At 48.8% G+C, this 22,967-nt stretch overlaps 1 protein-coding gene across 20 annotated transcripts in view; it reads right to left on the minus strand.

Moving 5' to 3' along the window:
* The window catches only part of MSI2 (musashi RNA binding protein 2), a 223,700-nt gene extending 201,482 nt beyond the window's left edge, over positions 1-22,218 (minus strand). For 16 of the 20 annotated variants that reach the window (XR_010435676.1, XR_010435677.1, XM_064678128.1 and 13 more), the window contains exons 1-5: positions 22,093-22,217; positions 21,891-21,931; positions 21,685-21,766; positions 21,242-21,326; positions 17,148-17,189 (exon numbers count right to left, since the gene is read on the minus strand). Coding sequence is in view for 18 of the 20 variants with exons in the window: in XM_064678128.1 (XP_064534198.1) it covers positions 17,148-17,189; positions 21,242-21,326; positions 21,685-21,766; positions 21,891-21,931; positions 22,093-22,154 (312 nt within the window). In the remaining 2 variants the exon portion in view is untranslated. Of the gene's footprint in view, positions 1-17,147; positions 17,190-21,241; positions 21,327-21,684; positions 21,767-21,890; positions 21,932-22,092 lie in introns of all 20 variants that reach the window. The other 4 variants (XM_064678127.1, XM_064678119.1, XM_064678129.1 and 1 more) reach the window with 2 other exon arrangements.
* Between the last annotated feature and the right edge of the window lie 749 nt (positions 22,219-22,967).

Below are 22,967 nucleotides of genomic sequence, written 5' to 3' on the forward strand. Positions count from 1 at the left end.
AAGCACAAGGGCAAATTGCATCAGAGCCGAGCCCGGCTCCCAAATACCATCTTGTTTAAAAATTAATATGTAATCCTGCAGGAACTCAGATCCATATGCACAACAGCATTGCTTCGATCAGCCTGCCAGGTACAAGCTGAAGCCAACCATCAGACCGGTGGTCACCACCAGCATGGAAACAAGTGATTTTATTATTTCACTCCGAATCCGTCGGTATCTCGGGCAGTCAGATGTTAACAGCCCGCTCTGGAGGGCACACACACCTTGGAGTAACTTCACTGGGCTTTTGGGTCCACACCCTCAGTGCGGGGTGGAAAAGCTCAGTGAAGGCCCCGGGAACACACCCGCTGGGTTTGGATGAGGCCCTTCTGTTTTTAATACTTGATCTAATTTTGTCTTGTAACATTACACAAGAACACAGCTGTATATTTAGTCTCGGAGTTAAACCATCAATTTGCAAATTGCAATTTAGTAATACTACCCATTAATAATGCCATTACACTGGTTATGTTCACTTTCTATCTGGAAGTTTAAACACAACAGGTCTTGCTCAAACAGCTTAAAATTAAACCACCATGTCCATTTGAGATCAGGCACCAAGACAGGTATGGTGTAAAATATACAACAGCAGACAGCTTCAATATACATTTTACTTTCATTTGTCTGAGATGTCTGTGCCAAGAATCCACTTGTGCCTGCTCTTCACTCAATTAGGGAGAAAAATTTGTTTTTAAAATGATTAAAAGCATAACACTGTCCAGTGTCACGTCCCCTCCAATAATCTTCAGTTTGTGGGACTGTCTTTGAAACTGCAGCAGAGCAGTTTTACCACTCGCAGCATATTTTTGGCTTAGTAATCCCTACACTTCCACAGGGGTTACTGGAAGGAAAAATAAAAAATTAACTCATTAATTTTAAAAGAAAAACAAACAAAAAAAGTCCCCAACATTTAGTTATTTTAAGTAAGAATCAGATAGGCTGGAACCCTAAAGAGAAGTTTCGGTATGACTAACAGGACAAAATTAAAAAGGCCAAGTGGGATTCCAACAGCATTCCTTCAGTAGATTTGTGCAGGAGCCCCTCAGGAACACTGTGGTGATGCTCAGCCCCTTGGAGCAGCTCTGGAGCAGATCCTGTGGACACTGCTGTGCCCAAAGGTGCTTAGTTATGCTTTTATGGAGACAAAAGGACGGGCGCCTTCATTCCTTCCCTTCACAAGCCCACGTGAATTCCAGCCCCGAAAGTACAGGAAATTAAAACAGAATAATAAACTCAGAAAAATGCTTCCACCAGGGAATGAAATCCCAACCCAGTGCTCGTGCCCTGCAAAGAGTTAAAGTCTCAGCCCCTGCAGTCCTTCCCAGCCCGGCCCTTCGATCTCAGTGCAGCTGCTACCTGCAGCCACGGCCCCTCAGCAGCAACACACAAGGGGAAAGTGCAATTTTGAGCTTCTCTTTTCATCTCTATGGTGACAAAAAGCTCCGCAGAGGGAAATCAGGGTGCCTTCCACTCAAAAGGTTTCTCATTTTCAATGACTGCCTTTCACAATATTTTAATTAAATCTCTGGTGGGGAAGCTTTAAAGAGGAAAGAAAAAAAAAATCAGATGGTGGGGCTCATTTACAACAACAGAGTAAAAGGCGGGGAAAAAGGTATTTTAAGCATTTTTAAAATAGAAAGATTCTCTCACTGAAGATTTAAAAATACATCTACCAGTTGCAAAGTTTTAAAAAAACAGCATGTAGAGGGGCCCAGAAGTCTTTCAGTAACAGAAATGTTTTCTTGCATGTAGCGTGTCTCTGGAATTTTAGGAAAGGCTGAAGAATCACACAGCAAAGGACCCCTTCCCACGGGGGGTCAGCACAAGCCAGTCATGAGAGGCACCAGTGGGAGAGCAGATTCTGGAGAAGACCCTTTGCTCCCCTGAAACAGAACCACCATCACACCCTGCCTGGCCAGCCCAGCAGCAGCAGCACATGGAGCTGATGCCGCTCGAAGACTGCAGGATAAAAGCACGGCCGTCCCACTTGTCTTTGGTTTTAGAGGTCTCAGTTCACTCCTACCAAAAAAAACCCAGCGACATCCACGAGCCCAAGGAAGGGGCAGGTCCATCCCACAACCCCACAGCCAAAGGACAGCATGCACAGAGGGCTTCAGTGCTTCCCACCAAACACAATCACCAGCAGGACAGCCCAGAGAGCACAGTGTGCCCAGGGGTGCCCATCCAGGCACCGAGACACATCCCAGACACACACCACGGCTGCCAGGAGCTCAGGATACCGGGCACACCTGCAGTCCCTGCCCACCCAAAGGTGCAGCAGGTGAGTGCTCCTCAGGTCCACAGTACCAGCTTTCTGACAGAGATGGAAAAGCCCATCCAATGCAAAAGGGACGGAACCGCCAAAGAAGCATTAGGAAGTTTGAATAAAAATAACTGAACACTTCTGGAAAATCAGAAAGCAGTAGAACACCGGAAGATCAGCTGGGAGAGGGTGGTTGTGGAGGTCAGCCCTCCCTAAGGTCCCAGAAAGCCTCCCAGACACAGCCCTGGCCCCAGGACGCCCGTTCACTCCGAGCAGCAGCCCTGAGCATGCGGGAGAGGCAGCGAAACGATGACGCTGCAATTAAAGCTCCGCACGGCGCCAAGAGACTCGAGTGTGTTAATAAACGTAAAGCTCTGGACAAAGCACTTCGCCTCTCATCCAAGCTCTCTTGTATAATGTGGGAATAATACCACCTCTTCATCTAATATAATTGCTAAAAGAACATATTCCTACTGCAAGGTGTGGTGAACTCCTTCGAAAGCAGCGCTGAGACAGCGCGAAGTTTTCAAGTACCTTGAAAGACACGACAAGTGCAGAGTTAATTTAATTTCTTTAAAGTTTAACAGGCTACTGAAGCAAAAAGTAAAGCCTAAGTAGACGCAGGAAAAGAAATGTTCTCATCATCTTTTCAAAATAAAAAACTGGGGCGCAGGGAGACACCAAAACACCCCAGCCTGGATCCCCGAATCCCAGAGTGGTGCCTTTGTCACCGCGCTCAACAAAGAACACGAGGGATCCAGCCAGGCTGGCCACTTATCCAGCATCCCCCTCGCTGGCTGGAAATTGCTGCTTAGGAGCTATCCAGTCTTTAACGACTGCTGGACTAGTCTGCATTTGATTTCAGGGCAAAGGCCATGCCAACAGGGAGACCCCACAAGGAACTCCTCCCTCCAGCTCTCAGGTCATTTTTAATGCTGTCTGAAAGAAGAAAACAGAATGTTTTAGTGCTCACACAGGCTAAATATTGAGAGCTCTGAAATGAAATACAACCTCTTTTCAAAACCACCAACAGGCAAAAAGTATATTCTTGAAAATAAAACACTGGAGGCAGGGGTGAACCATTCAGGACCAAAGGTTTCTTTTAAACTGACGCAAACAGAACTGCCTATTTTTCATGTAATTATTAATTTTTCTAAAATCATAATCACTGCTGCAAGTCCAGCTACCTCGGTACGTAAAACCCTTTCCACATACATATTTTCCTGGGGGAAAAAAGGCTTATCCCCACAAAGGAGTATGAAATAAATTGCTTTACTGAAGGTTAATAATATCCTGTCGCCGTGGTAAAAGACTCAATTACAAAACCTTCAGAAGAGCTCCCAAGGAACTCATCTGCCTGCAGTGACAGAGGCTTAAATAGCCAAAATACACAGAAAGGCTAAGCACTTCCCAAAAGAGAGGAAAAGGGGAAAAAAGATGGGGGGGTTAAGTAAAAAACCTGGAAATTGGACACTCAAGGTTATAAAAAAAAGCCAAACATACAGAACCACAGTTCCTCTCTGCACACACAATTCTCTATAATCTCAGCAAGAATTATGGCCTAGGGAGACCAGCACTAATTTTAGTATCAGATTTATTATGCAGCAGGGAGCAGAAATCAGTCAGGCCCGTCTCTCAGTCCTAATGGGCAGAACTGGCTCATGCTCCGGGAAGGCTCTGCCGAAGAATAGCTCAGGCCTGGTGAAAAACAAAGCCCCTGGGGCTCCCCGAAGCACAAACACGCTGCGTTCTTAGAAGCCACAATAAAACACAATGATACTCGTCATTTCTGCAGCGCTGCTGCCACAGGATCCCAAAGCACACGGGCTGGAGCTTCCAGCCCACAGCGGCCAGCGAGGACACCAGGGCTGCAGGGCGGCAGCCTGGATTCAGAAACCAGGGCTGCAACCACGGGCACGGCCTCTGCGTGGGGAAGGGCAGAGATGTGCCAAGGGCTGAGGGCTCAGAGCTGCAGCACAGCATTTCACAGCCCCGGGAGCAGGTACCGGCACGGAGCACTCGCTCCCAGGCTCGGTGACTCCCACGGCTCCAGCCGTCCCCACCACAACTCCAGCTCTCCAGCACACCTGGTGCACAGAGCCCTGGGCCCCAGCACTGCTGCACACTCCCACACACAGCTTCCTTCCCCCAGAAAGCAGCCAGACCCTGGCAAGGAGCAGCCCTCTCTATTCCCTGCTTCCCTTTCTTGCCCCACACTACAGGAGCCGACTGCAGGTTTGGAGGCGCCAGGCAGATGTCAGACGGGCACCGTGTTCAGTCTGTTCTTCTGGGCACTCACCTCTCCATCTTAAATATTTCATAGCCCTCCCCTGCGCCTGTCTGTGCCCCGCTCAGACTCGTACCACTGCCAGCACCATTCTTAAGATGCTTCAAATGCCCAGCAAAGCCAGGCCTATTCTCAACAACTGCTTCTCGTAAGCCAGTTCTAGGTACAAAAGCCTTCTGCAGAGGGTTTCCTGACTAACTCACACCTGCTGTCCCATCCAGGCAATCTCCACACACTGGTCCACCACCTCAGGGACTGCAGTCCTTCCCCGAGCACTGACCAGGGCACAGCAGGGCCCTGAGCTCCCCAGAACCCCCTTCTCCTGTCTCCTCCAACACCTGGGAACACACGGCACAGCAGGTGCAGCCCCAGCACACACCAGGTTTGGAATAACCCTCTCCCAAGGCACCAGCAATTCCCACTGTTGAGCACTGCAGAACACGTGAGCAGCACTTCTGTTTTCCACATCCATAAAACAAGGGTGATGACAATCACTTACCTCATCTCCCTGTGATAAGAACAAGGGTCACATTTAAACTAGTTTAAGTCTTTTCAGCACACAAGTCTTTTGTGAAAGTAGGATGCTGATGTCTCCAGAACGTACATCCCACAGACCTTCAACCACATTTTGAATAAAACTTTTCCAAGAACCAGTTTTTCACTGGCAGCTCACTCAGCTGAAGACCAGAAACTTTCAAAACATCACTATCTCATTCTGTTTTCACACAGGACTGGCAGGCAAGGCAGGCACATGTCTCCAAAAACTGCATTCCCTCTTCTTTGTGTATCTAGGCACTTTGCTAGCAGATTTCTGAGTTTGTTTTTAAAATGCCCTTGAGTGTATTAGGCAGTTAAGGGGCTATGGTTTGAGCTGCTTTAACAAGTTAGTGGATACCTCCTGCTAACTCCAATAAAAGCAAAGATAATAATCACTAAGAAATTAAGAAAATTCCACCAAAAACATACATGATCAGGTCTGGTTTTTACTTGGTCCTAATTTAGGGCAAGAGTAAATAAAAAACAGATTTAGAAGTTATTCCTCTGCTTCTATTTTCCTCCTTTAAAACAGCTGTCCTTTGCCTCCAAATTTCAGAAAAAAGGAAAAAAAGCACAACCAGTCTCACATCCAGCAAATGCCTCCCATATCCAAAAAACATCCTCAAAATAGTTACCTTTTTATTGCCCAAACGTAGCCCTGGACAATCCATACACTGTTTGTGAAGAGACCACAGGACTTCTGGCTCTTATCTCACCTCCTCCACTGACTCTCCCCGCCCAGAGCAGGTGATAGCAATGAAAATCAGGGGCCTGAGAAATTGGCCTCTCAACACTGCCCTGGATCACGTGAACTCAAACCACCTGTGCCTATCCTGGCATCACCAACCCCGGTGCAAAATGCCAGAGCTCTGCACACCCTGCTCCTTCCACTGCTCCAGTTGCCCAGCCACCAAATCACCTCTTCCTGCCTCTGCCTCCTCACAGCCCAGAGTACATTTTCACCTTCATAACCAGCACCAATAATCAGGACAGCAATTCAGGACTTGGTCTCTGTTCCACCTCAAGAAGTGCTTGGCAGCACCCATTTGTCTGCCTTGATCCAACAATCTCCAGCTCTCAGGAATGCAAGACAAACAGGTGCTGCTGCCCTTCTCTCAGCTGGAGCAAATTCAGAACATTTCAAGGAAACACAGAGGGACTCTCCAACGACAAAGGGTTGCACCTGCCCAAGACCTCTAAGAACATTAACAAACAGCAAAATTTCTTCTGACCACATCCATATAAGAAGCTTATCCTGTCCCTTCATTCCTTCAGCTGCAACCAGGATGAAATAACGTGTTCTGCAACAACACTTGTCCTCTCTCACCTTCTCTCCCCTTCACTTTCAAATGAATTGACACTTTATGTTACTTTCCACATACTGCAAGAGATCAGGATTACACAGCACCAGCTGAATAATGTTCTGCTCACACTCTCATCAGCTTCATGTGTTCAGATGACAGTGATGGGAACCATAAAGGCACGAAGACAGATAATCACTGCTTATGTCTGCAATTATAGTTCCAATAAAGCTTCTTCATGGCTCTTTAGCATTAAGGCCTTTGGACTGGTAACTGAATTGCTTTATCTTTTTTTCTATTCCATATTTTGCTCTTTTCCTACTGCATACACATGCTTATTTGAGACAGAAGACAAATGCCCCTACTAAAATATCCACTGGAGATACCTATGAACAGAGGTCCAGAACCCTAAACTGACTTCTCATGACTACAATAAAATCAAAGCTATGCTCACAAAACTTTGGGGGAATTATAACTATGGAGGATTTTCAACTATCATTGTATTTGATCTGGAAGATTAATGACAAAGTAGATGTGACCAGATGAAAAAGAGAGGTGAAAAAACCAAAAATCACGCAAGATGATGACAACTCCCTCCTCACACATAAATGCCCAGGCAGCACACACGCAGAACCTGAAGCTTCAATCCCAGTTCACGGGATTCGGTGAGGCTGGAGTTTAAAGCACAAAAGGTGCTGGAGGAGGAGACTCTCTCCAGGTCCTTTTCACCACCAGCCACCCACCCTTGGGATCCCAGGCTGGCTGGGGCAGCAAACGCTCACTTGGCAGGCAGAGGGGAAACAGAGGCTCACAATTCCAGGGCAGCCCATCTCCAGTGCCACACTCCACACTGGAAGCACGTCAGGACACACTCCCTGTCCACACAGGACCGAGGAACCACTGCGGCCATCCCTCCCAGCTCCAGCGGGGAGGAACGAGGGCCACAGGGTACAGCCAGCTTCCAGGGCTGGGAGGAACGAGGGCCACACAGCACAGCCAGCTTCCAGGGCTGGGAGGAACGAGGGTCACAGGGCACAGCCAGCTTCCAGGGCTGGGAAGAACGAGGGCCACAGGGCACAGCCAGCTTCCAGGGCTGGGAGGAACGAGGGCCACACAGCACAGCCAGCTTCCAGGGCTGGGAGGAACGAGGGTCACACGGCACAGCCAGCTTCCAGGACTGGGAGGAACGAGGGTCACAGGGCACAGCCAGCTTCCAGGGCTGGGAGGAACGAGGCCCACAGGGCACAGCCAGCTTCCAGGGCTGGGAGGAACGAGGCCCACAGGGCACAGCCAGCTTCCAGGGCTGGGAGGAACGAGGGCCACACGGCACAGCCAGCTTCCAGGACTGGGAGGAACGAGGGCCACACGGCACAGCCAGCTTCCAGGACTGGGAGGAATGAGGGCCACACGGCACAGCCAGCTTCCAGGACCAGCTTCCAGGGCCGGAGCACGGGGGCGGAGGAGCGCCCGGCATGGCTGAGTGCCCAGCGCTGCAGGGAGCAGGAGCCAACGCTCCTCTGGAGGCAGAGGCCTCCAGGACACCTGCAGTTCAGCGTGTTTCCTCATGCTTCCTCCTCTCCTCCCGTTACTGAGGGCACCAGGACCAGCCCTGCCTCACAAAGCACCGCTGAGCCCATTTCCATCCCCTGCCAGGCTCCCCCCTGCCTCCCAGCACTCCAGCCCCCGTGCTGGTTTGTGACCACCATGAGACCTGCACCAGCCATAATTCACACCACAAACCACCTTTCACACGCTGCGGCCTCACGTCCTTATCTCGCTTCCCCCTCTGCGCAGCCTGGCCAGGGAACCTCAGCAGTTACATCCTCCGGAGCACTGGCACTCCAGTCAGGGCCTCTCTTATTTTCCCTTACAGTCAAAAGTCGTTAAGAACAAAAAAACTTCAGTTTAACCCCTCAAAGACAAGTCCTGTGAAGAGCTGGCAGACTGTGACACTGCTCTGCTTCCCACACTTCCTTCCCAACATCCCCTTCAGACAGAGGCAGCCATTTACTGTGGTATCAAACCTGGGTGTCAGGAAGCTGCTCTGTTCTCTGCCACACTGAGATGCTTTGGATAATCCCCTGTTGCCCTTTTTTTTCTGTCTCCAGGCTCAAAGGCAGCATCAGTATCAGGCCCATCAGGGCCTTATTTGGGTTCCTACACATTATGCCAAGACCAGACTTGACTGACAGCAACTCTGTGCTTTCTCAGTAGTCAAACCCAGCCAACAGTGGGTCAAAACCAGCCCAGGAATTCTTCACAGTGGGTTTTACAAGGGTTTTTTTCACCAGGTAATATTTGAAGAGGGTAGAGTCAAATGTTTGGTGAGTATTCTGCAGGCCACCCATCCAGAGCTGGAATCACAGAAAGCAACTGGGGAGCAAGGTGAGCTGTCTAGTGCAAATACATCAATCAAAAAAACCCAAACACCTTATACTGGAGACTTTCTGAGGCGAGGGAGCTCCAGCCACAAGAAGCTGACAGTTTCCACTGTAGTTGTCTCAGCAGGGCTTGTTCAGGACTCACAGGAAAGATCTCCTAGGGATCCCGAGGACATGGCAGAGATCAAGAGTTGACACCACCCCACACAACGGTTGGAAGAAGCCCCAGACCAAAAGGTGGGGCAACACCCTCCATCCTCAGAAAATTTCTATCATATTTCCCATCTCAGCAGTAACTTCAGATTTTTTTTCAATGTTTTCTGTTCCCTTTCACAAGTCACTGAGCACACGGTGCTGCTATAGGCTCTGCAGGTCTGCCAAATACAACAGCAGAAGTAGGCGAATTTCACCAGCAAATGAACATCTTTACACTCATTTGCAACACTTTGCAAACCCTTGGCAAAAGGATAAATGCTCAGTGTATGTGTTGGGCCCTGCACACAGCCCGGGCTCAGAGCAGGGAATCGTCTCTGAACATTAATGATTGATAATGCGGCCAAAAGGAAAACTCACAGGAGTTTCACTCGCTCAGCAAGCACTGCAGAAGAATCCCTGGCAATATCCCCTTCAGCAACACCTTTTTGCAGCAGTGCAAACACCAAACCTTCTGCCAGTGCTGAGCTGACAAGCTTTTGCCACAAATCAAGCCTCCAACTTGAGCAGTACCTCCCCCATCCAGTGGAATTTACGGATACTTGGGACGAATGCTGAGCTCCTTGCAGCCTCTTTACACACCACACCACAGTACTCTCAGCATTTGTTACAAAAACCTCCACAGAGTTTCTATCCAGCAGTCATTCTCTTTCCACCAGCATTCAAGACTCCGAAAGTCTTGCTGGCACTTCACAGTCCCTATTTTAAATAAATCAAAATTTCAAAACGGTTCTTCACCCTGTGCTCCTCACCTTCTCTTTGATGCACAGCTGACCCACAGAACAATGTAAAGATGAACTCAGAGTCAGGAATACTAAAAGACTGATTAAAACAACACAGGGCAGGTTTGGAGACACTACAGAAGAATTCTGTACCCGCTGGGCCACACCAGCACTCCCAGTGACCCAGTCCCAAACCACAAGGACTGGAGCTGCACCAGGACCCACGTCCTCAGCCAAGGAGCCCTGCTCAGCCACATCTCATACTTGTACAGCACACAGAGGAAAATAAAACCAAGAGGACTTAACAACTCCAAACCCTGGGAACTACTTAATTCACCAGATATTAGTTTCTTTCCCCCACCCCACCATTTTTCCCTCCCACCTGCCAGGCCACCTCATTACTGTCACTCTGCATCAGTTCTTGCTACAGTAGTTTTCTTGGACCTTTGCCCCTTCAGTCAGCTTGAAACCTCTTCCCTATTGTACATCAGAGTCAATGGGAAATTAATGCAAGTCTTTGCTGGGGGAGGGCAGGGCCGAGGCAGCGACGCTTTCTGCTGCTGTCAATACTTCTTTTCCTTCACCCTTCCTGCCATGTACACTTCACCAACATATTAAGAAGCCTTGTCTGCGTTTATCCGTGCTCGCTGAGGTCTCTGGAACTATTCCTCATGTGCAGAAATGCATAAGCCTTAGCAGGATAGGGTCCTTCTTTATAATAGAAAGTTCCCGAAGTACAATCTTAATTTAAGCCTCCTCAGTCACAGCAATACATCCAGCTGCAGATGTTCCCGCACAGGGAATGACTGAGCAGGGCAAAAGAACTTCCCAACATTCTTCAGATTTTCTCTGCACTCAAAAATTAAAATACTTCCACCAGGAGAGCAGTAAAATGCCAAAGTTTAGAAGTAACTTATTAATACCGCATGCTGATCTGACTACAGAGATTCACATTAACTTTCAAATTACTCAGCAAACCACAATTTCTACAGTAATAATATCACAGAAACCCAAGCCACACTGAACACTGCTCACATAGTTTTTCAGAATTATTCCAGTGACTAAGGCAAACAGAATGTGTGATTTCAGGGCTAGAAGACTAAATTAAGCTTAAACAATGATTTATTTATTTTTTTAAAGTCTGATGCTACACTGACCTTGCAATCACTTTTTTGAGGAAACAGCAGATTAGTATCTTCTTGTGAGTGAGATCCTCTGGTGAGGGCAGGGAAATGAGAGATACAACAGCCTGTCTTCGAAAGAGAAGCTATGGGACTGACCACATACAAAGTACTCTCAAATACACAAAGTAATCTTTTAATCTTTTTCTGCTGCAAGCTTCACAGTTCAACAAAGCATTTAATAATGTGTTTTTAGTCCATCCTGATTCAGCAAAGCACTTACCCACATGCTTATGCCAACTTAAGTATATGTTTAAGTGCTTTCACACAACAGGGGCAGAGAAGATCCAGGCCCTGCAGATGAACCATTTTCTGAAACAAGCCATTTTTCCCTAAGATGACTGACTCTATTTACAGGTTCTCCTTCCTTTACAGCATGACCCAAAACATGCCTAAAGAGAACACTACAATACAACTGAAAAATCAAGTAACTATTAAGGACAGCATAGACAGCTGTGTATGGCTAATAAACTAGGAGCTGCTCTTTTTCCTTCTCAACACAACACACACCTTGAGGTACACACACCACCTTACCCTGTTTCAGTAGCTCTCCTCTAAAAATAAGTTACAAGTTCTCTTAAGGCTTTAGATTTCACAACATTTATGAGACTATCACCAGAGTCAACAGGCTAAAAAAAGAATCCATTAGCATTAACTGGCCTGTCACTGGCAGTGACAAATAAATGAATTTGATGGTTTTAGATCAGTCATTAGTAGACCTACCCCCGGGCTGATAAAGGCTCAGCACTTTGCAGACGAGATGTACTCAATCTGGAAGCAGAGGGGAACACAAGGGTGTTACCATGCTGCTCCTCTTCCATTTCCCTGACCTCCCTCACTTTGGAACCTTTCCTGGCATATGCGAGTGCAGAAAAGTCACCTGGTAGATGCCATTAAAAATAATCCAACAATACAGAAAAACACAGGGAATGCAGAATCACCTATAAAAAAACCAACATGTTAGCTAGTGTTCAATTTTAATTTTTAGTTAGCAGCATGTCAAAGGGACATTAGGACTATTCTAAACATGAGAGATGTCCTTAGGCAATGAAAATGGAAATACAGACATTCTAACAAGTACAAGACACTCTGTGGGGATTCAGGACAACGTGAGCAATCTACCTGAGTGACTGGGGAGAAGAAATAAATGTTTACATCTCCAAAAAACGACAGAATTACAAAAATCCAGCTCAGCTCTTGTTTCTGACAGAACTCCCTGCACTCCACAGAAGGCCCTGCACAGCCCCTTTGTCATCTGGCCGTGGCATCCAAGGACAGAGACCACACTGCCCATCCAGACCACATCACAAACCCAAGCCCAAGAATAAGGGGTTTCAAAACCCTGATCCTCCACTGCCCGAGAAGACCTGGGTTGATCAGCCAAGATTCAGACTCTGCAACTTGTCCATTTGACCATCTAATGCCAGAGGGAAGCAAATTCTAGGAGCAGCTTACACTGGACAAGGGATCTACGTCAAGGCTGGATGAACGAGATGCCCAAGAGTGGCTGTAGACCATAAAAAGAAATCCCTCACACCATCTGTAAGGACTTCACAGGACTCTGCACACAGACAATACCAGATCACGCTACACATCTGTGCCTGATGCCACGAGCAGGAAATACTTCCTCTCTTACTCTACCCAGACCTGCAAATGCAGGGGAATCCAAAAAGAAAAACAAAACAAGCAAACAAACAAACAAACAAATCATAGGGAAAAGGTCTGACCTTGCTGCTCTTTACAGCCCAGTGGGGAAGGAAAGGTGACAGGAAAGGAAGAATCCTGAGTTCTGCCAGTGTGTCCAGTTCACATTCTTTTGAAAAAAAAAACCCCAACTTCAAAGTCTACCCAATACTTAAAATAAGATGGGAAGTAGTGGGACTAACCTGGAGTTTACAGGCTGAAGGAGAGGAGGGAACAAACAAACCCCTGCTTTTCAAGGTCCATCATTTGCTTTGGAATAAGATCTCTCCCTGTTACTCTGGCTCAGGCTTATCAGCCAAGGGAGGCAGACACCCCACCCACAGTTAACTTAATTGGAATCAGACACACAAATCCACTGGTTAGCTCTAAAAAAAAAAAAAAATCCCAGGTTGGCCTGGGTGTTATTCCAAAAGGGCATGCCCTCCATTTGCTGCTCTGGAATACCAGCTTCACATGGCTTTAACCAGCAGCAACTCCCATGAAAGGGGAGTTGTTGACACTGTTTCTTCCCTAGAAGAAGGACCAGATGTGCAGAACTGCACCACTTACAGCCCACGTGCCCAGCCAGACAGGAAACCAGCCAGGCCACAGACAAGGTCCACACAGTGTGCACAGCCCCTGCCTGACTGACTGGGGCACTGAGGGGCCAGGACTGTGCTCAGCTCTGCACCAACCTCTGGGAGAACACAACACATCTAGCAAAGACCTCGGGGTTCAGCATCACCAGTCCATCACCAGACAAAAGGCTTCCCTCACCAAATAAAGTTCTTTTGATGTTTTGTGACCAAACTGTCACCAGCATTCTGTACCCAACCCACAGACTAGATCCCAAATTAAAATATGCAATAACCACCTTTACTCTGGGCCATCAGCAGACAGGACAGCAGACATCCAGCACCCAGTGCCAGCCCATGCCAGTGAGCCACAGCACCAGCTCCAGCAGCAGCAGTTACCCTGCCCTTCCTATTCCTCTCATTCCTGAAGAGGAAGGATACATCCCACAGCCAGCAGGGCACATACTCAATGCCCTTGGACACCATCAATGTTACTACAAGTAGCTCCAGCTCGTTGAACTGGGAGCAATTCCCAACCATGTGCTTTCTGCCTCTCCAATAAGTGCTGGAAGAACAAGCAGCTCCATCCCATCCTGGAGGAACCTAAACACAAAACACAACTCGGTGGGCAGCCTCACTAACTGCAAACTTTGACTGAAGTTTTACCTGCTCCTGTTTCATACAGGGCTCTGCACGCCAAAGCCTCTAAATTTCCGCACCAGTAAGTCACACAAAGATATTTTCATGGCCAAGGAGCTTCTCTGTGGACAGAGGCTGCTGTCCTTTTGCTCTTCAGGTTTGTTTTGGTTTTTAAATAAATCCCTAAGGCAGAGGGGTGAGGGAGGAAATTGCTTACATGTGAAAATATCTAATGAACATGCTAAGTCAAAGATTCTCCAACCTAATAGAGCAGGTAATATCAGAACTGGCAGGCTATGTATAGTAAAAAGACAAACTATTAATAGTCTTCAGTATTCAAAAGGGGGTACAAAACTACTGCCACCCCATCGCTGCTGCTTTTTAAGGATTTTTTAAGTCAGCAGAGTTATAAATGATCTACTGTTACAGAGTGCCTTCCAGCACTTGGAAACAAGACAGATTTTTATCAAGGAACAGCAGCCGCAGGAGTACACTCTTTTCATCTCGCTGCTAGCCATACACCAGAGCCCCAATGAGTTAAACCCTGCAGCAAATTTCCTAAAACAATGGCTTCAAGTCGTCCTGGACTTCCCAAGGAGAGCAGGATTACACATCATGGCATAATCCACTGGAGGCAATCAGCAGGATTTTCCAGAGGGTCATTCTAAGAAAATCAGGGAAGAATGCTCGGCTGTTACAACCTGCCACTGCTTGCTCAGGAACCAATTTGCATCACCAGAGAGGTGTCAAACCATGGAGATGCGGTTTAAAAAGCCCAAAACAAAGTGTTTTACTGGGCTGTGGTTTGAAAGGGGCAAGGAGCAATTCCCGTGGATGAGGAGGGGGAAGGAACACACACAAGTGGGTGAGTGTGACCCCGCAGACCACCACGGGCACTGGACCTGGCAAGGGCAGAGCCAGTGCACATGAGCCCACTGAAGAGTTAATCATGCTGAGGAGGGTCAAAAGGGCTCCTGAAGGAAGGAGATGGAGGGAGGGAGGGAGGGAAGCAGAATGGGGAATGCACCCCCAGCCCCGCTCCCACCTCAGCACCCGTCACTGCCAGGAAAGTCACAAAAAAACAAATCCCCATTTTGCTAAAAGGAAGATTACTTGGTGTGGGGGGGAAAAAAACCCCAAACAAATTCTCCCCTTGCACCTAGAGAGAGACAGAGACATTTCATTAAATGCCATTAATCTCCACAGACCCAAGCATTAGCTAGTTAATTAGACTAAAGTACAGTCACATTTTAACGCTGAGCATTTGCTATTCAACTGGGATAAATGAACAGCTAAAGTCCAAAACCTTAATTCAGTATCTAATTAAAAAACAAAAACCAAAATATCCAGATTATGAAATGCTGGCCAGAATGACACGTCATAATAGATGTAAAATCTGTTCTTTATTGCATCTGCTTTTCTCCAGTTTCCAAATAGGGCTGTTTTCAATCTTCAGATTTTTTTCAAATGCCCCATAGACACCCCGACACTTAGAAAGGACAAGTGTGTAAAAAGCAGCAACAGACACTGCTGACCTCTCCAGAGAGAGCAAGATCCTGCCAGGAGTGGCATCCAGCCTACGTTCCAGCATTTGCCCCACACTCGAAAGATGTCTGTTACCAAACACCAAGGGGAAAAAAACACCCTGTGCAGAGGAAAACAAAATCCCCTTTGTAAAAACAACCTGATTTCGCATTCTTTAACCCGAAAATTTAACTCACTAATATCTTCCACGTAAGACATGCCCTGGTTTTTTTAATTGTTAGAGAAGAATCACATGGGACAGCTTAACAGCTCTGTTGTAAGCTTTATAAACTTCTCCAAATAACACTGTAGAAACAGATAACTGGTAATTGAAGACAGTTTAAAATGTAAATAAGCCTTTAAAAGGTATTGGGAAGGGGGAAAAGAACATCAGTCACTGCACAAGACCAAAATTCTGGTAACTTTACATCGCATCTCACAGACAGAATCAATCCAACAACATAATCCAGAAGCCACAAGCCCCACACATTATAAACTCTTTGCTCAGCACAGAAACAAGCCAGGCACACCATTATTTACCAGTTAGTTATTAGATATGTCCTAGGAAGAAAAGAACCTCTAAACATCTCCCTACATTAGTCTGGTTTAAAATTCTGCAAGTAGGCTGTTGGAGTTTGCTCCCTTTTTTTTTTCAAGAACTCATTCCCACCAGCTTTAGACCACTTTTCCTTGCTGACTTGCATCCACAAATCTGCAGCCTTGCCTTTCCATCTTTTTAATCAGAAGACTGAAGTAACCCAAGATGACTAGAGCGTATACAAGTGCCATACACCAGCTGAACTGAGTTTTTCCAACAGACTCTCAAAAACAAAGACAATGACAAAAGTTTTCTTTCAGCCCCTGGTTTTCAAAATTCACACACTGCACGTTTGGCTTTGGAACTGCTTTGTTTTCATTAGGCACAGCCTAAAGGGCAGCAGCCACTCCTATTGCACGGGCAGTGCCTCCAGGAGCGATGGGCAGTGGTTTGGAGGCAGCACACAGGCAGAAGTGTCTCTGCCTATCCCTGTCCCTTCGTGGAGACTGGTCACACCATGGCCAGGTCACTGCTCCAGCCTGACCAGCTGGACACTCAGACCTCATTGTCCCTCTGCTCTTGCAAAATATACCCTGTGGCCCCAAGAGCTCAGGGCCTCATCAGAAACTTGCTATCCAACACTCACTGGTCTCCACACACATCTCAAGTTATACAAAAGAAAATTCACAAACAATGAAGGCAGAGATATATTCCCATCCACTACAACCATTACAACCACAGAACTGAAAGCTCAGCTCAAAACAAGCCTGAAGTCTGTACTTAATCCAAACACTCTCCACAAACACCCTGCAGAACACGCTGTGTGGAACAGCCCCACGGACGCGGGGCTGCGGCCGCGAATCCCGACGGATCCGGGACCGGCTCTGCCCTTCGGCCACACCGACCACCCGGCTCTGCATGGCCACGGGCAGACATGGCAGCACAGAGCTCCCCTCTGGGCCACAGCCACGGTCAGACACGGCAGCACAGAGCTCTCCCTTGGGCCACAGCAGCACAGAGCTCTCCCCTGGGCCACAGCCATGGTCAGACACGGCAGCACAGAGCTCTCCCCTGTGCCACAGCCATGGTCAGACACAGCAGCACAGAGCTCTCCCCTGTGCCACAGCCACTCACTGATCCCCTCAGACGCCGAGCACTCCGGCTTTAAAAGCTTTCATTGCCAATTCCCCGGCTGAAACCCGAACTGCCTGGCAACAATGACTCTCTGTGTGCCTAAAATCCTATTATCGATCCTCCTACTTACCTTGGGCTGTGCTCGTCGGGGAAACGCAACTTTAGGGTCAATCTGAGGAAAAAGAAAGGGGAAATCAACAAGATAGCTTTGGTTGTCATTGCAGAGTATTTTGGTTTTAAATCACTGAATTATTAATCCCTCATTTCTCAGGCTTGTAGTTCAGCACACCGGGTCATCCAGAACCACTCTGGAACTGATGGGTCACAGACTGGGTTTGTCTGGGGAGGGAGATGGGAAGAGAGGAAGAAAACATCTCTTCTGCACACCTCTATCATCTTCTGGGAAACGATCCCCACTGGTGCTTGGGGAGCTCTGGATTAGTCTCTGGGTGCTGCCTCTACCACCAAAACTGCGTGTTAGGGATTATCTGCATGCTCTGGAGGTTGCACAGGAAGAGGGCCAGCATTCCTGACCAACATCTTAACTTGCTGGGTTTGACACCTGCACCTTCCCACTACTGGGTTTGGGGTTACAGGGTTTTTTTCTGCTCTGTTTTGTCAACTGATGAGCAACACCACACTAAAAAGGAAAGTCAAAACCAAAGTCAAACTATTCATATTTCAATTATTAAAACTAAAGTATCAGAAGGGCTAGATGCTCCTTTGTAACTACATGCCAAATTGATCTGGTTGCCAGCTCTCCAAGAATATAAGTGAGCAATGGAGAACCAAAAAGGGGCATTTATGGGATAGGGTGGGAAGAGAGCAGGGGAAGACACAAACACGTGCAGGTTTTGTGTATGTGAAACATACAGGCACTTACACCAGAGGAAAACACCTTCCTAGGAAAGGTTTTCCATGAAGGAGTTATGTCACCACAGACACAAAAAGGAAGGGGAGGGAAAAAAAAATCCTTGCTCTACCCCACATTCCCTCAAGATGCAGTTGACCCCCACTGTGCTGCATCCATTACAGAGTGTGCCCACTCTGCAATTCCCAAACCCTCCTTCTGCACTTTTACACACAACTTCCACACGGGTCATCTCTGAAAAGGGACTCCTCTCTCCCATGACAAAATGACTTAAAACCAAAAAGACACCACCACAGATGCATGGCTGGATGTAAATAAACACGTCAACAACTGCCCAGCTTAAACTGCAATAAAATGCCTCCGTGCTGCTGGTTTCACCTCCAGCAGCACCTGCATGCAGACATGTTCTACAGAATCTGGAAAGGATGTTTGGAAGCACTAAATCCTACCTGAACTGTGCAAGCTGAGACTGCTTTCAGTGCTGTCTGTGTAACTAACTGATGACACTAACATGTTAAGCATATTCAGAAATAGAGGCTTTCTTTCAGAGTCTGGGTTTGGCTTTTGTTGGGTTTTCTCCCCTCGAGCTAACCTTGACAAGGAAAAGGGAGACATTTCCCTTTGGTACTGTTATTCTGTGGTGATAAATATTCCTGGCACTGCTAAATAACCATGGGCCTCTCCTAAAAAGCAGCTTTACTCAATTAATTTGTCCAAATGGGAAATATCACAAACATTTCATGTGCAACTGATAAACTGATTTGTCTCCATCAGATACAAACGTAGCATCTGTTTTAAGACACACCTGAGAAATGAGTGATTACATGCCACTTTATTGTTCAAAAAGCATAAAAAGTAAAATTATTTATCTAGAAAGCTAACCTTTTCATAGAGATTAACATTATCTACAAATATATTCAGCACTGACTAGGCATTTGTCTACTGGGGAAATACAACAGGTACGGATTTTCCACAGCGGTACCCAAAGGTGAAGGCAAATTTGCACGTTCCTGTTTGTTTCAAGAGTACAGCTTTTCTCACCAAAGTATAACAGACCCACCAGAAGGACATCACTGCAAAGTCCCTCTGGTTAAAAGCAGGGAGAGCCATTAAACTCCAAAGCAACACATTCATTTTGAAGGTCAGTTCAAAGAGCATGAAGTCCTTTGCACCACAGCGACAGATTTTCTTAAAGAACTGAATTTTCCTTCCCCAAACCTTTCAAATAAACACCATCAGCCTTTGAAGACAAATACTAGCAATGGATGTGGCAAATCCATACCTTTTGCATAACCCTGTCAACTATTTAAACAACAACCAAAAAGAAAAAAATTAAAAAAAAAAGAAAACAAAGTTCTACCAAAAAAAAATTAGTTAGTTAGGTACAATTCTACTTACTGTATCTACAAGTCCTCTAGGAAATGACTATAATACTATTTCTGATATGAATGGCCATTACCTAAACAAAGCTTTAAACGTAACTGTAAACAAGAGCGACGTTTCCATGCCAATACCCAACCGATCTGCCTCCTGTGCTGAACGTTGAAACAGAGTCAAATGCCTTGTTATACTGCACAACAGTTACTACAATACACTACAAATACATGCCTGAAAGGACCTGCCTGGCTCTGTGTTTGTTTCTGATTCTAAGGGCAATTTCATATTTGGATTGATTCAATCATTATCACACAACCAAACTGAGGGAATTTGTCCTGGTGAAGCTCTTTACCCCTCCCCCAGAGAAGAGCAAATTAATACATTGCAGGGACTAGACTATGATACAGGAAAAAAGCTGGGGGAGGACCTAATTATAGTCAGAAATATGACAGGGTGTCCTCTCATGATTTATTTTTTTTAAAAAACCCTCGTTGAAGATACTGTTTGCCTTTGTTCTTCTTATCTAAATTTATCTTTAAAAACACATAGAGCATATAGCTGTACATGAAAAGTCTGGTGAGTTTAATCTCAGGAGCACGGTTGAATCAGTTATCTTACCATATCTGATTAAACCTAAAATCAAATTATTAAGGCATGTGAAAGCATAGGCTTCGTGCTCAGACAAGCCCAGCAGAATCTGTAGGTCGAATTAAAACACTAGATTCCACCTGCTTCTATGAGAGCTTTGGGCTTTTTGTTTCCATATAAATTGCATTTTTTAAAAATCATGCACTCATGTTTGCTCCCTGCTCCTCCTATTCTTCATTTAACTATAATCCTGCACACACAGGCACCCACGAGATGTTGCAGCACCGAGACAGGATTCCTCCTAACACCACGCTCAGGTTAAAATAAAACCCTTAAGCCCCAGAACACAGACTGTAAAACCCAGTTACAGTAAGGAACACGCTCGATCCGTCCAGCAGAAGCTCTGCAGTTCCACCAGCACGAGCCTTCCCTTCCCAAAACACAACCCCCTCCGGAGCCAGCAGCACCAGAGCAGTGATGACCTCTACCAGTGTCCTTCCCCCCTCCCCTCCCAGGTCTGCCGAGGCTGAAACTACAACAAAGTAGGAGGCACAAAACTTCATCTTTTTGCATGGCCTTGATCACAGGGAGAAAACAGGGCCCGGAGCTGCACTCTCTCCATACCTTTTGTTTGACCCAATACCGAAAATGCCGTACTGGGGCAAGGGGAAACTCGGGGTGGAATTTTTTTTTTTTTTTTTTTTAAGCAAACGGGATGTTCATTAAAAAAAAAATAGATCAGCTGAATCTCATGAGCATTTTTTTCCTTATGTTATGCACTGGAGACTGAGCACAGCAAAAAGCTCTGGAGATACAACAACACATTAGGACTCGTGCTTCTGTACCACAGCCACTCTCCACCTCTCGCAGAGCTTCCCATAAATTAACGCGTGCGTTTCGTAAGGGCCCTGCCATCACAGGTGAGGGGACCTCTCCAAAAAATGACTTTGGGAAATGACACGAGCAGCAGCTTTCACGGTTTGACAGTAAGTCACTCCCACCTTGAAACGCGTGCACCAATATATAAATAATCAATCAAAAGAAGCACAAAGTTCCCTGCAGAAAGCATTCTGCAGCCCAACATCGAAAAAAAAAGTTGGATTTTACTCCTCAGCTTTTTCAATGTCACCGCTCAATAAAATATAAGGCCGGGGGAGGAGCCAGCGGTCGGTATGGGGGAATTCGGGCTTAGAAAAAAAAAAAAAAAGAAAGTTGCCGCTTTTTGCAAGTTAAAGGCAGAGCCCAGAAAAAAACAGAAAGGAAAACCCCCAGCCATGCAAGGTCCCGGTTCAATGACAGCCTGACAGCGGCCCGAGCGGGGCTCGGTGCGCCCGGGTCGCGTCCCCGCCGTGCCGGGAAGGGCGGGCGGGAGCCCCCCCACGACCTACCGTCTTGGAGTCCAGCTCGTGGTGCGGCTGAGCCAGGACTTTGTCTACACTCGCCGGATCCGCGAACGTAACGAACCCGAAGCCTCTGCGAGAGACAAAGAGCGAGGGGATGGGGGGGGAGGTGATGAGAATTAGAGGCGAGGGGAGAAGTCATAAAAATAAACCGCCGTGTCGTCCCCCCCGCTCCCTTCCCCGAAGCCCCCGGGTGCGGGGGGCGGGCGGGCGGCCGCGACCCCCGGCCCCGCTCCGGCTCCACCGGCCGCTTTGTTTCCTGCTCCGGACCGGAGGGATGCGGGCGGGGAGAGCCCTCCCGCAGCGCCCCGCGCGCGGGGTGGGATGCGGGGCCGGGATTTCGGGGTGGGATTTTGGGGGGCGCGGGTCCACCCGCCCCGACGGCAACTCGCGAAGTTTGTCAACCCGAGCGGGGTGGGCGGCGGTTTTACCTGGAGCGCTTGGTGGTGGGGTCCCGCATGACCATACACTCCCTAATTTCTCCGAATTTGCTAAAATAGTCTCTAAGGCTGTCTGCGGAGAAAGAGCAGAGAGGGAGAGGAGGGTCAGGGCTGGGGGGCGCGGGCAGGGCCCGGCGCGGCGGGACGCGGCCCACGCGGGGCGGGACGCGCGTGGGGAAGGGGCGGCGGGGGGGTACCTGGTGAGGTTTGCCAGCTGAGGCCGCCGATGAACATCTTGCTGGAGGGAGAGAGCAGAGCGGAGTTGAGCGCCGGTGCGGGATCGGCCATTTTGACGGGGCAGCTCCCGGCGGGGCGGAGGGGCGCGGAGCGGAGCGGGGCGGGCCCGCCTCGCCGCCCCCCGCCGCCCCGCTCCGCGCCCCCGCCGCCCCGCCGACTTACCCGGGGTCGTGCTGCGCCTCTCCGGGGCTCCCCGAGGTAGCCTGGCTCCCGTCCGCCTCCATGGCCGCGCCGAGCGAGAGCCCCTGAGAGAACCCCCCCCGCCCGCCCAACCCGCCCCCCCCGGCCCGGCTCCGGCTCGGTTCGCTCCGCTTGCTGTGCCCCTTTTTTCCCTTCCCCCCTCCTCCTCCTCCTCCTCCTCCTCCTCCCTCCGCTACCGGAGGATCTCACTGGAGAGGCGCTGGGGCAGCAGCCAGATCCGTCACACGTGGGATCGGCTTAGCTCAGCGCCGCGCCGGCGCTCCCTCCCCCCCCGCCGCCATCCTCCCCTCCCCTCCCTCCATCCCGCCCCTCCCTCCCCTCCCTCCTCCCTCCCGGGGGCGGGGCCGCCGCCGGCGCGTGGCCCTGTGTGACGTCACCGTGACGTCACCGCGCCCTCTCCGCGCGCCGCCCGCCTGCGCCCCGCGCGTGTCCGGGACCGGCCAGTCCCTCACAGCCCGCCCGGCTCCCCGGGGCTGCTCCGCTCCCTCACACCCCGCTCCCTCACACCCCGCCCGGCTCCCCGGGGCTGCTCCGCTCCCTCACAGCCCGCCCGGCTCCCCGGGGCTGCTCCGCTCCCTCACACCCCGCCCGGCTCCCCTGGGGCTGCTCCGCTCCCTCACACCCCGCTCCCTCACACCCCGCTCCCTCATACCTCGCCCGGCTCCCCTGGGGCTGCTCCTGGTCCCCGCGACCCCCGGGCTGTACCGAGGGGTGACTCTCGCACTGAAAGTGGCGCCTCCGCGCCGTCCCCCGCTGCTCTGCTCCCCAGGCGGGTTGTTGGAGAATAATTCCAGGGGCTGTTGGGAAGCGCCCGTTGGGTGTCCAGGAAAGGGAAA

This window comes from Pseudopipra pipra, chromosome 21 (genome assembly GCF_036250125.1).
Source record: "Pseudopipra pipra isolate bDixPip1 chromosome 21, bDixPip1.hap1, whole genome shotgun sequence".
In the NCBI taxonomy this organism is placed as follows: domain Eukaryota; kingdom Metazoa; phylum Chordata; class Aves; order Passeriformes; family Pipridae; genus Pseudopipra; species Pseudopipra pipra.